The 17087-nt window shown below is 36.6% G+C and overlaps 1 protein-coding gene across 20 annotated transcripts in view; it reads left to right on the forward strand.

Moving 5' to 3' along the window:
• The window catches only part of LOC129809656 (low-density lipoprotein receptor-like), a 287351-nt gene that overhangs the window by 196830 nt on the left and 73434 nt on the right, over positions 1 to 17087 (forward strand). For all 20 annotated transcript variants that reach the window (XR_008752661.1, XR_008752660.1, XM_055859662.1 and 17 more), the window contains 2 exons: positions 4721 to 4947; positions 11709 to 11973. Coding sequence is in view for 18 of the 20 variants with exons in the window: in XM_055859662.1 (XP_055715637.1) it covers positions 4721 to 4947; positions 11709 to 11973 (492 nt within the window). In the remaining 2 variants the exon portion in view is untranslated. The remainder of the gene's footprint in view (positions 1 to 4720; positions 4948 to 11708; positions 11974 to 17087) is intronic.

The raw sequence follows: 17087 nt of genomic DNA on the forward strand, positions 1-17087 counted from the left end.
TGAGCTCGTTGAATGGATTTTAGGATGCAGTGACAAGTGGCATCCTATAACAAAAGATCAAGTCCTCAACACTGTGCAAATTATTTGTAAGAAGTTCAAGATTGTCAACGAGTTCACCGATGGAAGGCCAGGATACTCTTGGTTCAAGAGCTTTTTGAACAGATACCCAGAATTGAGACTTCGTACACCAGAAGCATACACAACCCAAAGAGCTGGTATTACCACTGAGTGGTTTGAGAAAACTCATGAATATTTAAAATCCAAAGATCTTCTGGAACTTCCTCCTGATCGCGTCTTTAATCTTGACGAAACGGGTGTAATGCTTTCGCCCAAAGGTGGACAGGTATCTATTATTATTCTATGGAGTTTTTAAATTCATGTTTGAAGTTCTTTGTGACAATTCGTATGATTAAAGAAAACTAAAAGAAGAGGCTATGCAAGAAAAAAAAAGAATTAGACTTCAGAAACAGGAAGAAAGGTTCAAAATAAAAGAAGAAAAGGAGCAAAGCAAGAAAATTAAAATATCCAAGAAAAAGATTTAATAAATAATATATATCTAAGCCTTAATGTTTTTTACTTTTTAATTATACACTTTACCCTAGTGGTATAATTGATTCAGTGTGTATGGCATTCAGTAAAAAATCTTGAAACTTGCACAACCTTCCCCTACGCATTGTCCAAATTCCCACGTCCAACTTGTACCCACCCTGTCCAAATTATATTGTTTTGCACTCACGTATTTTTCTTGTATTTAAGAACTTTTCAAACTGTTTTTCAAGAATTTCCATGAAACGGTAATATTCTAGAAGAATCAAGGAGCAAATTTATGTATGTCATCAGGGAAAAATGTATTTATAATGTCTTTAATCTTGTATCAAAGTTCGAACCTCTGGAAATTGTTCCAATTTATGCAACTTACCCTAAGTGTCTTTAGATAACAAACACGATCTTAATTCTCCCTTTCGCATCAATGAATTTTATTCACACTTCGTAACAGTTGTGACTACCGCCGACTTATAAATACTGACCTCTTCTATCTTACCATCCACAAGTAGATCTTCCAAAATTCGAAAATCTTTTTGAAGATGCAAAAAAGAGACTTTCTTACTTCTTGATAATTCCGCAAGGTGGCTGTGATTCGAATTCTGACCTGTTCGAATTTCGAAGTGCTCAAGTGTCAAAATATGTGTCGATCTTTCTTCACACTGTTATGAGGAAAAAACAGAACAGCGATGCTTACTGTTCTTGTCCCATTTAATCACTCCATAATCACTAAGTAACTCTTTTGCGAGCTTTTTAGTGAAATATTTCATAAATTTTCCACACCATGTTCGAAAATCTAGTTTGAAAATTCGAAACATCATCGACATTTTGTGCAAATAGAGTTCCATTTCCCTTTTATCCAAGACAATGTTGGAGAATCAAAATCTGCTTGTGTTTACACCAAATGAGTTAAACGATAGACAACAGATCAGTTTTTAAATTTCCAAGATGGTTACAATTTTATATTTTCGATTGAGAGCAAAATTTCTGACAAGTTTGAACTGCTCGGAAACGGTTGTGAACCTGTTACGAATTGATAACTAATTTCTATTTGAAATTTAATTGCATTACTTTTGAACTATTTTGGGCGATCTTTGGAGTGATTTTCAAATGGGTTGAAAACGATTGCAAACTTGTAAAGTTCCTAACAATTTGCGCACTGACTGGAGCAAGTTTGCGAAATCTTCGAACTCTTGAGCGCTACGCTTTCTAAATAAAAATGAATACTCAATAAAAATTTATAAATTAGGATTATTTGACCAATTCATTCCCGATTGGAGCTGGTACAGCCGGATAAGAAATGTCAAGACATTTGCAAAGAATCCAAATTTAACTAAATCGGTTTAAAAATTATCTCCCAATGTTCATCAATCAATGTTCATCTGGACTACCTCTAGCCCGAAAAACATGGTTTTGCAGGTGTAGAGGGAAAGTTGGGAAAAAAAGGAACAAAAACAACGTCTGGAGATAATGTTTTTCTTTTTTATTGGGGATCACCGAAGAGCGGAAATTGATATCTTTTACCTCTTTTACGGTTTAAGGTCCAGAGTGGAAACAAGTTGGAAAAAAGCGGATTATACATATAACTGCTCTGTCTCTGAGTTCGAGCAGTAAAAAAATACTTTTTGAAATTTATCATTTTGCAAATGAGTTGCCTGTAATTTAGAGATATAATTTATGTATCTAAAAAAAAAATTACCAAATTTTATTTGATATCGATAATAATTGTTTTCCAGAAGTTGATCATTTTTCATCGACCAAAAGTTTCTTTACTGAATAAATTACTCAAACTGTCAAATAGGGGAGACTGGGGCACATGTAACCATTTTCAATAGATGCGAATTTGAGGTGATTTTCCAAGGACATCGTAATTTTTTGGAAAACCTTTCTTAGCTCATGTTTTACCCTTAGGTATAGGCAATTCATTGCGGGTAATGCGGACGCTGGAAAACAATTGAGTTTTCCATAAAAATAAAATTTGTGTCACTGTGCATTTTTCTCTTTTCACAAAATACCTGGGGTAGAAGTAAACACTTTCTGGGGAGGATGTAAACACCCTTTTTTCCACCTTTGAAATTAACTTTGCACCACTTTCGATTATTTTAATTACTTAAAGGATATATAAAGACTGTTTATTTTTCAAAAAATCACAAGGAATATTAAAATAGGAAAAAACTAAAAGCATGCGAATTAAAGACATTTTTAAATGGATTTTCCTCATATTTTGACACGATGTGACTTCTTATTAAACACAGCGCCACCAATTTTTTCGTTGTCAATGAATTAGACATTTCGCATGAAGGTCAATTTCCCGCTCTACTCATTTTGTGAAATTGAAATTGCCTGTTTACATCTACCCCAAATGCTGTTTTCTGACCAATTATTAATTCTTTCAAAAAAATGAGAATATCAATTTCTCTAGTAAATGCATTAATATAATCCTAAAAGATGTAGGAAAGAACTGATATTGCTACATTTCGATTATTCTACACAGTTTTTAATTTCCAGGTGGAAATCCAAATGACCAAAATAATCGAAATATCAGCATTTTCAGAAAAAATGATTTTTATTTTTAAAGTATTAGGATTATATTGACCAATTCATCTGTGGACATACATCCCCATGGTATCTATGAATGCTTATGGGTTTTATCCTCTGGAGTCTTAAAATTATTGAAAAAAATCACAGTGTTTACAACTACCCCTGTTTACTACTGCCCCAGTTCCCCCTACGTGTATTCAACATTATACTACCCTTCTGTGCAGATTTCTTCGTAAGGGTCGTTTTCTTATTTACTAATGGTGCTATTCCAATGAAAAATGAACATGGCTTTTTTTTAACACTTTGTTGTTCTAAAGTACTTCTACATAATCGCCTTTTCTTTGTTTTGGTTCCTGTCACGACTGTTCGGTGGTTTTAGAACACTATTAAGACCAAGGAAAATAGTCCAGGCAGGAACCAACACAATGTGAAGTCGATAATGCAGAAGCACTTGAGAACAGTAAAGTACTAATAAAAATGTTCAGGATAAAGACTTCACCTTTTCATTTTCAATTGAAATAACATCACTAATCAGCTTTTAAGGGCACTCAATGGGTCAATTAGTAGAGCACACGCTCTATGATGCAAGTGTCGCGGGTTCGAATCCCCTTTAGGTCACCAGGAATTTTTCTGGCGTTAAAGTTGTTCGGATTGCATCCATTGAGCTTCACTGTACTTGATTCCACGGGCATGGGACTGACAACTTCATCCCGTACAAGAAAAAATAATAATGCATGTCTAGAAATCCCCTTGCGGCAAGGCCATGTTCCTTCATGGAATTTGTGCCAGCATTATTATTGTATTATTATTAATCAGCTTTTAAATGATAAGAATTGGTGGTCAGCTGCTGACTTCGCCAGCCTACGATATTTTGCAATCTTTTCGGATTCTTCGGAAATAAACACACCATCTGCTCACGTGAGTTAATACGGTTAATACAATCAGAGAATCATCTTCTACCTACTTAATTTATGAATTTTTAAAAGACTTTTCCATTCCAAAATCTTTGTTTTCCTTGTAGAACCAATATTAAATAAATTCGATAGGGTAATGCTACACGCACAATAACTTTTGTTTTGTAAACATGTTTTTGACATTTCAGTTATGCCAAACGCACAATAACTTTTGTTTACTAAACATGTTTTTGACATTTAACTAAGAGTGAGTGAAATCTAGATCTAGTTATCTCGCTCATTCTCATGGGAAATTTTGAAAACATGTTTACAAACAAAAGTTATTGTGCGCTGGTCATTAGAGTGAATGAAATCTAGATCTAGTCATCTCACTCATTTTCACAGAAAATTTTGAAAACATGTTTACAAACAGAAGTTATTGTGCGCTGGTCATAAGTTTTATAGGATCCTGTTGGTAAGTGTTTTTCTTTTGGACTTCAGACAGAGAACAATGGCATCATATCATTATATTTTCAATAATATTTTTTTCAGTGGGTTGAAAATATCAAAGAGCATGGGGAAATTTTCACTCATTTTCTCACGGGAATTTCTCAATCTATCACTTCTAATTTATCCTTCCGTCCTTCTGCAATCCTCCTGCTTTCCTTTCGTTGTTCATTATTTTACATTTGGTACCCAACTAACGATTGTGTCTCTTCTCTCTGTGACCCATTGTGTCATAGATGTGACCTGCCGCTCGGATGAGTTCACATGTGGCAATGGGCGATGCATCCAGGAGAGGTGGGTGTGCGATCGGGACGATGACTGTGGCAACAATGCTGATGAGAGAAATTGTACCAATGTGACGTGCGATCCTGACAAAGAGTTTACCTGTTCCGACAATTTCTGCATCACGGCCAAATGGAGGTGTGATGGGGAGAGTGACTGTCCCGATGGATCTGATGAGAGGGTGAGTACTTTAAGCACTTGATCAATTCAATTTAGGTTGATGATTAAGGTGGATGGAGGAAGTGATTCTATCAAAGTCCTCCTGAGAGAATTTTCTTCATCCCGATAAGCAAGAAGTGTTTCAATTTGTTAACTATTTTTATTTTGCCATCCATCCAAGAAATCCCTCCAGGTATTGATGTTAATTGAACGAGACGTTGGGTGATGGGCGGTGTGTGGAAGGAGGGACTCTTGTGTAGGTATAAGGTGAAAAATCAATGTTTCCACAGAGATTTTCACTGAAATGGGATTAATTCAAAATTGGCGAAAATTAAGACAAAATTTGCTAAGCTCAGCTATAAATTTCTCAATGAGGATTTATATCAATACATTTTGGGGGATTCCAGGAAATTCTTTCTATAGAGTGGAAGAACATCAAAAGAAAATGACCTATTTTTTGGGATTCAAAAACAACAACAATTTGTTGGAAAATTTTGGGAAATTGCTGGCAAATGTTGCTGGGAAAACCTATAATCCAAAGCCAATCAATTCTTATCACCTTTCACGTGCACAGACATTTCTCTCGCGGGAATCAAGGGTATTATAATCATTGAAATTATCTACATCAGATTATATTGTACCTCAGCAATATTCACCCGCAACTTCCAACCGCAATAAACTGTGATTTCAATCGAATTTCCATCTGCCAATCGGGATTCTTGTTTTTTGTATCAATAGCTTTTTCCCGATCTCAACCAATCTTGGGAAGTGTGCTTGAGAATCCAATAAAATCATAAAGTCAATAGCACTCGAGATACCAGAAATAACCAATAAAGTCTTACAAAAAAGACAGTATATAGGACAAATTTGACTTATCTTATCAATATACTTTGGAGACACTTGAAGTATTTTCCTACTGTGTTCATACCCGAAGAGTTTTTGGACCATGGTATGCAGAGTAATTCACTTTGGTTGATTGATAAAATAGAATAATCAATTTACTAGTTCAATATTGGTTTAAATTAAATTTTAACTCTCACCTCTCTTGATATTCTTCCAATTGGACTTGGGAGGTTTCCAGCTGGAAATCTTCTTCATGTTCCAGTCACAATTAATCTGAGTGACTCGACCAATAAATGTGACAATTTTCCAAAAGTGGCTTACAGGAACTTCCTCTCCCGTTTGAAGGGGAGAAGATTGTTGGTGGAAAGAAGAAGAGCCAAATTGAAATTAATTACTAGCACTCTCAAGACCAATAAATGAATTACCTTTAGAGTAGAGAAAAATCCACAAAAAAGACTGTTTTTAAATCCAAAGAGAATATTGACAGGATGTCAGACAGAAATTGACAGACAATTTTGACAAAATTACCATTTTTGACAGATGGTAATCGATGTCATTCATACCGCTGTAATAAAATGCTACTTGACAGACCGTTGAGAGATTTTCTTTTAAAACATTAAAACTCGTTTATGACCATAAATGTTATCGTTATTTTGACAACCAAAAACTTTCAGACTTCAAAAATTACATCCTGTGTTTGCTATATGGCTATCAATACTTTGAAACTGTGCAGGTGCAGATTCTTGCTTAAAAACATGATAAAGAAGAAGTTGTACCACCCATAAGTAGGTGGAATTCGTCTCAAGAATATTTCTCACGAAGTTTTTATGATCAATAAACACATTAAAAAAAGCATAAATATTATAAAAAGTAGGTGAGATTGTTAAGAATCTCACCTAATAGGAGCTTAATGGTGCTATTATTACAGTGTAAAATGGAAAGGGGGAATTCTCTTGAACAGTTTTTTTTAGTGCGTCTCATGTGCTTCTGCATTATCGACTTGTTTCAGTGTAGGTTCCTGTCCCAACTGTTTTTCCCAATTCTGGCTGTGTTGTAAAAATACCAAATAGTCGTGACAGGAACCAATACAAGGAAAAGCTGATTACATATATAGGAAAACTTGAGAAAAGTTTAGTCTTTACATTTCACTCCGCATCCCTGTGCCTTTACGTTTAGTTTGATATCAATCATTTTGTAAAAAAAAAAATTGTATGTAATATGTAACTAATGCTTATACAGTCAGTGAAGAAGCATTTCCGCCGTTTGGCATTGGAGGCTGGTCACCAACGCTGAGACGGCGGCGGACGCATGGTACGGGGGGTTATACGAAGTTGAATAAGTTATTATTATTAAAAAAAAAAAATAATGTGCTAAAAAATGTTCACATTTCACTGGAATATCACCCTAAGTTCCATTTATAAGTAATTTTAGACCATGCCTCCTTCTATTTCTTATTGACAACAATTGGTGAAATTTTTAAGATACTCTAGCAATAACAAGTAACTCTTACAAATTTATTAGTAGGGGACAAAACACATTCGTTTTGTCACATTTTTAAATTATTAATCGTGTCAAAAGGCATAAAATTTACGCATGTCTTTCCCAAAAACGAGCCACGTCAATGGCAAGCGGAGTTGCCGACATCGAGTCCCATACTTCGCATAAAGCAGGGAACAAGGGATAAACACACAAGTGTGGGTAGTTTGAATTACCCGATAAGTCATAAAGGACGTCACATTCCGAAAAGCCCCATCACCGTCTGTTCTTTCTCGATCACGCTACGCCGCATCTCATACGATTGAGAAAGATTCCTTCCACAGATTGAGTCTGGCCTCCTCAAGTGGTTTGACGGGTTCGACAGAGTGACAAAAGCTTCTGAGAGACTTCAGCCTTGCTCTTGGTTTTTTTTGTGACCATAGAGAAGATGCATCGGGTCAGAAAGAACATTGGACATCTCTCTACTGAAGATGATTTACCTCCTCACCCGTGGTGGAGCAATTCATGCTAAGGGATAGAGTTTGTCTACTAGTGTGCCTTTCAGGCACTCTCTTACTATACGGCCGGTGTCGTTAAGAGCAATGTTTACTCGCTTAGCGTGCGCAGACCGCTTCCATACTTCAGCTGCGTACCCTCTAGCTTAATCTTGAAATGAAAGCCACATTCAATAAAATGTATTAAGAAAACGAATGAATTTGAAGAATTTCAAAAGGTATAGGGCGTATACGGTCTTGAGTGGTAACTTTATAGTCGAAGTTTTTCAAGTTTCTAATTCAACGATGCGTTGTTTGGATTCTTCATTGGTTTACAAAATTCCTTATGAGTTCCCTGAATTTCTTTATTTCCTTAAGTTTTCTAAGTTTCTTGGCTTCTAATAGCTGCCAGATCCCAGCATTTCACGGCTTTCACGGGTCTCCGTAGATTCTTTAAATTCTTCAAAGATTCCTAAGGTTTTCTCAAGGTATAGGGTGTACAAATTCTTAAGGGGTAACTCATTTATAGTCGGAATTTTTTAAGGTTGCGATTCAACGATGCGTTCTGTGGATTCTTCACGCATTACTAAAGTACCCTACGAGTTTCTTGAATTCCTTGTGTTCCCAGGATTTCTTGGCTTCCTAAGACTCTCAGTATTTCTCAACTTCTATGGATGCCCCATAGATTCTTCAAATTCTTTGAAGATTCCTAGAGTTTCGAAGATCCTAAAGATTAAGGGCGTAAAAAATCTTAAGAGATAGTCGGAGTTCATGCGTTAACATTCCTTACGAGTTCCCTGAATTTCTTAAATTCCTTGAATTTCCTGGGTTTCTTGGGTTTCTCAAGGTCCTAGCTTTACTCGACTTCCACGGGTTCCCCGTATATTCTTCAAGTTCCTTGACGATTCCTTAAGTTTCAAAGATGCTAAAGTTTAAGGGTATATGGAGGTTTTCAAGGTTTCGATTCAACGATGTGTTCTTCGGATTCTTCATGCATTACTAAAATTCCCTATAAGTTTCTCGAATTTCTTAAATCCCTTAAGTTTCCTGGGTTTCTTGGCTTTGTATAAGGCTCTCAGTATTTCTCGACTTCCACGGGTTCATCGTAGATTCTTCAAGTTCCTCAAAGATTCCTGAGATTTTCCCAAGGTATCTTTGGTTAGGAAGTAGGATACCTAGGAAGTTTGAAACTTGTGGATTCCTCGAGTTCCTAAAGTTTTGCTCAAGTTCTTCGACTTGCTCTAGTTTCTCAAGTACCATTGGTTTCACGATTTTCTCAAGTAGTTTGAGTTCTGCGAGTCCTTGGTGTATCTCGGTTTCCTAAAGTTCCCCTCGGGTTTCTCGAGTTCTTCAGGTTCCCCGTGAGTTCTACGAGTTCCTCGGATGGCTGGAGTTCCTCAAGATGCTAGAGTTTATCAAGTTCCTTGGGTGTTTCAGTTTGCGCAAGTTTTTCGTGACTATTTCGATTTCTTTGAATTCCTGGAATTCCTTGAGTTACTTGGCTGTCCCGTAGGGCGTTTCAACTAGGAAAAATTTTTTTTGGCACTATTCTGAGGGTGCTCTACATGATGAGACAAGAAAGTTTTTCTTCTACGACCATATGATCAGACGCTGTTTAGAGGTGGCTGATCGACCCTCTCTGTAGTGTAAAATCCGGTAAAATTAGAAATTTGTTCTACAGAGAGGGTCGTTCAGCCACCTCTAAACAGCGTCTGATCATATGGTCGTAGAAAAAAACTTTCTTGTCTCATCATGTAGAGCACCCTCAGAATAGTGCCAAAAAAATGTTTTCCTAGTTGAAACGCCCTACTGTCCCGGCTTCCTCAGGTTTCTCGAGTTCCTCGAGGATTCCTTCCTGTTCCCATGTGTACAGTACTGTTACGAATTCTACAGTATTAATCTATTTTGAGTTCCCGCCATTAGTTACCCCTTGTTGAAAAGTTTTTAAAGTTTTATACCAAAAAATGCTAACCGTGCGCTTTCTATTAAAAATAGAACGTCTTTAGAAAAAGTTTCAATTTTTGTCAATTGTCATATAAAAAATGTATTCTTTGCTAAACAGAGAGAAAAAGGATGTTGAAATACTTGATTGAAATATCGTGAAATATATTTAGTAAAAAGGCATGGTCTCATGATCAAATATTCATGGTAGACATTTCAGCACTGCCTTTTAAGATAATTTTGAAGATATTCGCTATCGAATACTATCGAAACAACAATTTTTTGTTTAGTTATGTTTAGTTTTTGCAACAGAGTATATAATAAATAATAGAATGCCAACTGAAAACATCAAATTTAATTATTCTTGTGCAGAAAATTTTTCAATAAAGGTTGTTGGGTAAAGTGATACAAGTTGGACATAGTGTTACAAGTTGGACAATTCGCCGGTACAAGTTGGACATGGCTTTTTTCTTGATAAATACAGTACAAAATTTGTTTTTAAGCACAAGGAACAAAATTATAAAACTAAAGCATTAAAAATATACAAATAAAAATGAAGTGCTAAATTTATCAAGAAAAAAGCCCTGTCTAACTTGTACCACTTTACCCTATATTGCCTTAATTTCGTAATGAAAATGCTCAATATACGTTATGATAAATTTACAACAAATGCTGTCTAATGGCCTCTACACACTAGAGGAATTTATGTCCATATTGAAGCAAATTCTCTACGCTTGTGTAGGAAAAACTCTTCAATATGGACATAATTTTCTCTAGTGTGTAGAGGCCATAATATATCATAAATATTTGAGACATATTTTGGAAATAGTTCCTTAGAGATTTATAGATGATTGCTGTGCAGAAAAAAAATTATGTATTATTCAGGCACGGAGAGACGGTATCAAAAACACATTTTACCAGTTACTGGATTTAAATTCTGTCCAATAAATTCTTTCAAACACAAATTACTTTTATAGTGTAACTGTCTAAGAAGAGAATTTATCACCCAAAATTTGTATCAGAAAAGATATTGAAGGAAAATATTATCAAAATCGAGACGATGTCAAACAAACACTTCAAACGAAATCTTTGCAAGACTTTCCGAGAATCAAAAGAAGTACAACAAAATGTATTTCTGCCTCTGTCGGGCTATTTTATCACCTCATTGAAGAACTAAACTAGATAAAATTTCTTTCCCGGTAGCGATTCGGATATCAATTTCGTTAATGTTTTTAATTTTAAATGACACCATACCATTTATTATTTCAATTTAACAGCATGATATTAATGAAATGCACTCATTTCTTAATACTGCTTTCAATTCTTATTTCCCAATTTGCTGTATTATTGATGGTTTAAATTAAATGACAATAATTAATTTATGAACTGGAAATTGAATAAAATTGTTGCTGAATTGTCAGCTTGAAAATTTATTGGGATAAAGTGACAATTATGACATAATTTAATTTACTAACTAACCCAAACCATCAATAAACATTATGCTGAGTTCACAGAGCTCTCAAAAGTGTCAGGAACACTCGTTGATTTTGAGGGAAGTGCACTTCTGGAAAATCGCATTTTCGTAATGAGCAGCCATTTATATAATGAATAAATTTTACTGGGGGTTTTCACACTGAAAATTATCGTTGAATTGCGTGAGGTGAATGATTAATAGAAAATCCCCCATTACAGGTATTCAATTTGTCTATTTATGTGCTTGTCTTGCTGCCACAAAATAGTGCAGAACAATTTTGCCATAAAACTTTTCCGAAAATTTTCCAATGATATTACATGCACTTCGTAAACTCTTTAACTTTTCTTGTGTGGGAAAAGAAACTTGGTAGAGAGTTTTAGGATGAAAATTCCAAATGCTGCATGGAGAAAATTCTCTCAGCAAACCAATATATAAAATGCATTTTTTTATCTAATGGTGATGGGGAAGGGAAAGAAAAAGAGCTTTCAAAAAGTCCTACGCTTTCCGCATCGAGACCATTTCTCATTTCTTCATTCACCCCACAAACTCTTGCAGAATTGTGAGAATCTGGTTCGCGTGGTGTCTCCATGCACATCGGCGGAGTTTCAGTGCAAGGATCGCATAACATGCATCCACAGAAGTTGGGTGTGCGATGGCGAGAAGGATTGTCCTGGTGGGGACGATGAAATGGCGCCAACATGCCTCAATGTCACATGCCGAGCAGATCAGTTCCAATGCAAGGACCGCACATGCATTGCCGGAGCTCTGGAATGCTCAGGAAAGGCCGAATGTGCCGACGGAAGCGATGAAGTCAACTGCAGTGAGTACTATTGTATTAACTTTCCAGATGGTGTGGAATATTTGCGATAAAAGTGGCACAAGTTGCAAAATAATCAGGAAAATTTTATGGTTTTTCCGTTGTGACCTGCAACGGATTTTCAAATTTAAATATGACAGGAGATGTGAGATATTTGACATCTGTCAATGTTCTTTCAGAATTTTACAGAAATTTCTAATTTTATTTGACAGATAATCTCGAATCTTTGAAATTTAACTATTTCTACATTAAGATACGGTCATCAGGGTAAATGACATGTGATATCAGTTGTAGATCTTACAATACGGAGTGGCGGGATCCCAAAATCCCAGGATCCCGAAAATCTCGGGATCCCGAAAATCCCGGGATCCCGAAAATCCCGGGATCCCGAAAATCCCGGGATCCCAAAATCCCGGGATCCCGAAAATCTTGGAATTCCCAAAATCCCAAAATCAAAGAGGGTGGATTATGTAAAAATCGTGAACGTTCACAAGTGAACGATTCACCGCTCGCGTTCACAACTGTAAGAAAAGTGATTATGAATTAGTGAGTGAATCAGTTGCGGTGAAAAACTGCTAGAGTGAATTCGAAGACGTCAAAAGTTTTTCACAAATTTTCTAAGTTTTCCGCCACTGAGAAAAAAAGAGGGTGCGATTAACTTTTTTTCCTCAGAACTTTAAGACTTTTTAGGTGTAAAAATATATCAACATTTTTTAATGTTAATTTTATACATCTTTAAGGATAAAATTAACATGAACAAGGGTTATTTTAACCCCTAATATACCTAAAAAGGGTAATATTTACATCGATTTTGGATCAATACTGCAGGGTAAAATTAACAATGGAATGTTATTTTAAGTTTTTCGGATTTCTCTCAGTGGCGATATTTTAGCAAAAATGGATTGAAATTGGTGTTAAAATAATAGAAAGTGTGTGCAAACCCGAGAGAAGCGTCTGTTAAAGTGAGAGAAATTTTGTCAATCTTTTCGATTTGTCCGGAAGTGAACATTCTATACGTGTTACGAAAACAGTTTTTGCGATAAATTATATTTTGCCAATTTTTTGCGTTAAATGCTTTATAAACTCAATGATTTCGAGTTACATTACATACTAGTTATGTGAAAAAGCCTTACTTCCGGTTCTGAAATGTATTTGTTGTCCTAAAAATTGCATTCACTTCCAGTTTCACCCCATCAAATAATGGTGAAAAAGCTAACCTCAAAAAACTGAGTGAAGTGAATCGTTCACCGCCTTCATAATCGCATTTTAGCGGTTCACTAGTGAAATGTTCACTTTGATCTATCAAGTGAATCATTCACCGGGTTCACTTACTTACATAATCCACCACCAAAAACAAAGACCCTGAAAATCTCGGAACCTCGAAAGCCCCGAACTTCGAAAATTCCGGACTTGATTTCTAGACAAGCATTATTATTGTCTCTTAAACATTGATGGGGTTGTCGATCTCCCCTTAGAATCAAGTGCAGTGAAGTTCATTGGATGCAATTTGAACACATTCAATGCCAGAAATATTTCTGGTGATCTACAGGGGATTCGAACCCCAGACACTTGCATTGCAGAGCAAGCACTCTATCACTTGACCCATTAAGTGCCAAAGATCTTGGGACCCCGAAAATCCTATGTTCCCGCATGGTTCTTGGTATCTGGATCCCGAATACCGAAATTTTAAAATCCTAGATTTTCGGCCAGGATCCTGAATTTCTGGGTTAGTGAAATATTTAAGCTTCGGAATCCCGAATTTCGAAAAATTCCGGGATTTTGAAAATCTTGATTCCTGATCAGTTGATGAGTTTGATAATTATTTGTAAAAAACATACTTCAAAGTTTCTGTAATATTCCAGCTATTACAGTTTTATTCGGACATAAATCAATTCCGAATTTAATTGAAATTTGACAGACATTTGGCAAACAATTTCGAATCCTATTTGACATGTAATCTCGAATTCTTTGTTTAATGTCTTGTTTTTACAGGAAATCGTAAATTAGAACGTTTGAATTCAATTTTAAAACCTATTGTAGGGGATATTTACCTAATTTAAAATAAGGAATCTAATAAGAAATTGGTTCAGTCCTTGCTTATTATTTTTCTTCGCAAAATTTTAACTGACCCATGGCCACAATAGAGATGATCATAAAGGGTAGACAAGTCTGCCACTTATGGTTCACTATAGCTGCTGATCAGCCAATGACAGAGAATAATTGGCACGACCGACCAAACATGGATACTAAGTGACGTCGATCAACTGATCATAGCGATTGATCGGTGGCGATCAGCTGATCTGTCACTCATAGTTCATTTGCTGACCATACTTATTCATCCTCTCAATAAGCATTTGAAAATAAAATATTTACACTCAACTCTCCTATATCCGGATGACAGCTGTCAAAGATACGTCAAATGTAAAACTATCTTAGTTCACATTTGACATATTCTCTGTCACCCGAGATATCGAATTCCACAAAGTTGAGTATAAAACCTTTCAAAACAATTAACAAATTTATATAGGAGGAAAATGTCAATGAAGGTAAGTAACCTATTTTTTATTGACTAAAAATTAAAGCACTTGTGCCACTTTAGCATCGGTGATGCGATTTGTGAGTGTGAGTGGAAAAAGAAGGGCAAAATTTTCACCAAGAAATCCAATATTGAGTAAAATACTTTTAGCTTACAGAGTATCTCGTAGGATGAAAGTGGCAAAATAAGGATGACTGGTATTGGATAAAATCCACCCACATTTTCTTCATATTTCTCTCGGTTCGTGCTACATTTCGTTTTACTTATTTGAATGCGGAAAACAAGGGGAAATATCTGACGTTTTTCCCACGAATATTGCGGATATATTGCCAGTCAGAAATTGTCACTGCAGAAGTGTGAATTGAAGACTTCGTGCTGAGAAAATATTCAGACTTACAGCATATGTGATGAAAGTTTCATGATGTTTATCTCGCACATGCGATCACCAGAGTCGGATATTAATCCATTGTGCAGAAAATTGGAGTATAAAGCAACAAATTTTGGTTTTCTGTTTTACTTCCTTTTCCAACGGTTCTTCTTTAATACTATATTTTCGAGGAAAGAAATGTTACCTTGCTATCGCACTGTTCATATTGATGACAATTCATAATGATTGTCCTTAATATGCGTTTGGGGATGTTATTTTTGACTTTCAGTTTAGTAAAATCTAATTCTTTGATTCATTCGGGAAGAAAACGACGGACTTGGCCCATGAAAATTACTGTACACGGATTTGAGAAGTTAGGTCAATTGCTGTTAGCAGCCTATTAGTAGAATTGAACACGGTACGCCTATACTTTCAAGGCTATACGAAGGATAACCATAACGTCGTGTGATACAAATTCCTGCCTTATCTGTACGATCTGATGAAAAATGCGTCAAGTATTAAAATGGTGTACAGTTCGTGAACTAACTGTTAATCCCGGGAAGACCGCCCTAACGGCCCTAACCATCCTTTAGAGAAGAAAAACAGAAATCCAAATTATTTGAGTAGAAAATGTCTCTCCCTCGAGTCGTATTAACACCGCTATAAGATCCTTTTTTTAGATGTACATCCTTTTCGGCACAACTTGGGGCCTTTCGCCGAAGGTTGTTCTATGGATTTATAAAATTGTAAAGACGGTTGCCCCTATGGAGCCGTGGTCTGGTTACCGAGAATCGAGTTCAAAAACTCGGCGCGGGTACTACAATAGCTTTAGAAACTGACGTGTCTGGTAGCTACGAAAGATACCAGAACAGCCCTAAAGGCTACTCTGGAGGAAATGTTGAGCCTGTCACCATCTCGGATCTTTATTAAGACGGAGGCGATCTTTGCTGCTTTGAGGCAACGTCCCTTTAAAAGACCGGTTCTCTTACTGCACTGACCTCCTCCAGTCCTGGCGACTCTCTGTCAGCTAGTTCCAGAAACGTAGCATAGGTCGCTGGCGAAAAGTCCGTTCTATCGGAGACTCCTTGCGAGTTTTCGTAACAATCTTTCTTTTACGAGAAGGGTTTGTTAGTCCCTCGCCCAACCCTCAATAGAAGGACCCAATCCCTTGTTCGTTAACCTCAGGTTGGGAGGTTGGGAACTGGGATTGGTTGCCCAACCTTCTATCACCTACCTGGGTGTATCAGGGCCTACCGGGGTCTACCAGGCGGGCTAGAGCTCGCTTGGAGTTGAACATAGGAATTAATCCCCCTCTGAGGTTACGCTCAGCAAAAACTTGGAGGATCGGGTGCCGTCTGGTGAGACGAACTCGACGGACTTACTAGGACGCATCCTGATTTTCTTTGTTGAAAGATGACTTTCGATACGAAAGTTTTCGTGCGTTTACGAGCATGTTACGAGTGACCGCGAAGGGAAACTTATTCAACCGGGAGTGGTTGATCTATTTGCAAATGGCTCTGGTGCCGGCTACCACTGTCCTGAGCTTCAGCTTGCTTTTGGCCGATACAAAACTGTGCTTTAGATTGAGGTTCCTACCATAGCGCTTGGAGAATATAGACTGCTGGAAGCCGGTATCGAAGGAAGGAAAATCGAACCTTTTCCAGAAGCAAGGCAGAGATTCTTTTCATGTATGGTTGGAATATGCAGTCTGCTCTTGTTTCTGGATATCAGAAGCTGTTAGAATCGACCTCACAGAGAATGTGAGGTTGGACTACACTGGGTACCCAGGTAGGAATTTTCTAACTCTGCGAACGCTTCACTAGTGAATGAAAGGTTCATGATCTTCTTTGACGACTGCAAGAAAAGTTATTCTGTAACTTAGCGTGAAGCGAGAGGGGAAGTTTTGATTTAAGATTTTCATCAGAATTTTAGATTAGTAAGCATGGAACACACTAGAATAAACTATTAGAAAAAATGTAGTGTTGTTTTTCATGCTGAAGTTAGATTTTTCTCTGACTTTAACCTGCCTTCACCGAAAAATTAACAAGTGAAACACATAACCTCAATGCGCTAATTTCGCGTGAAGCTTTCACAAGTTACAGAATCTCCTTTGCTATCACTTTAGTGAATCGTCCACAAATTTTGACAGGTGATCACAGAGTTACAGAATACCCCTTAGACGCAGGGGAATTGCAGGCAATGAGAAAACAGGCT

The sequence above is a fragment of the Phlebotomus papatasi genome, chromosome 1 (assembly GCF_024763615.1).
Source record: "Phlebotomus papatasi isolate M1 chromosome 1, Ppap_2.1, whole genome shotgun sequence".
Classification (NCBI taxonomy): domain Eukaryota; kingdom Metazoa; phylum Arthropoda; class Insecta; order Diptera; family Psychodidae; genus Phlebotomus; species Phlebotomus papatasi.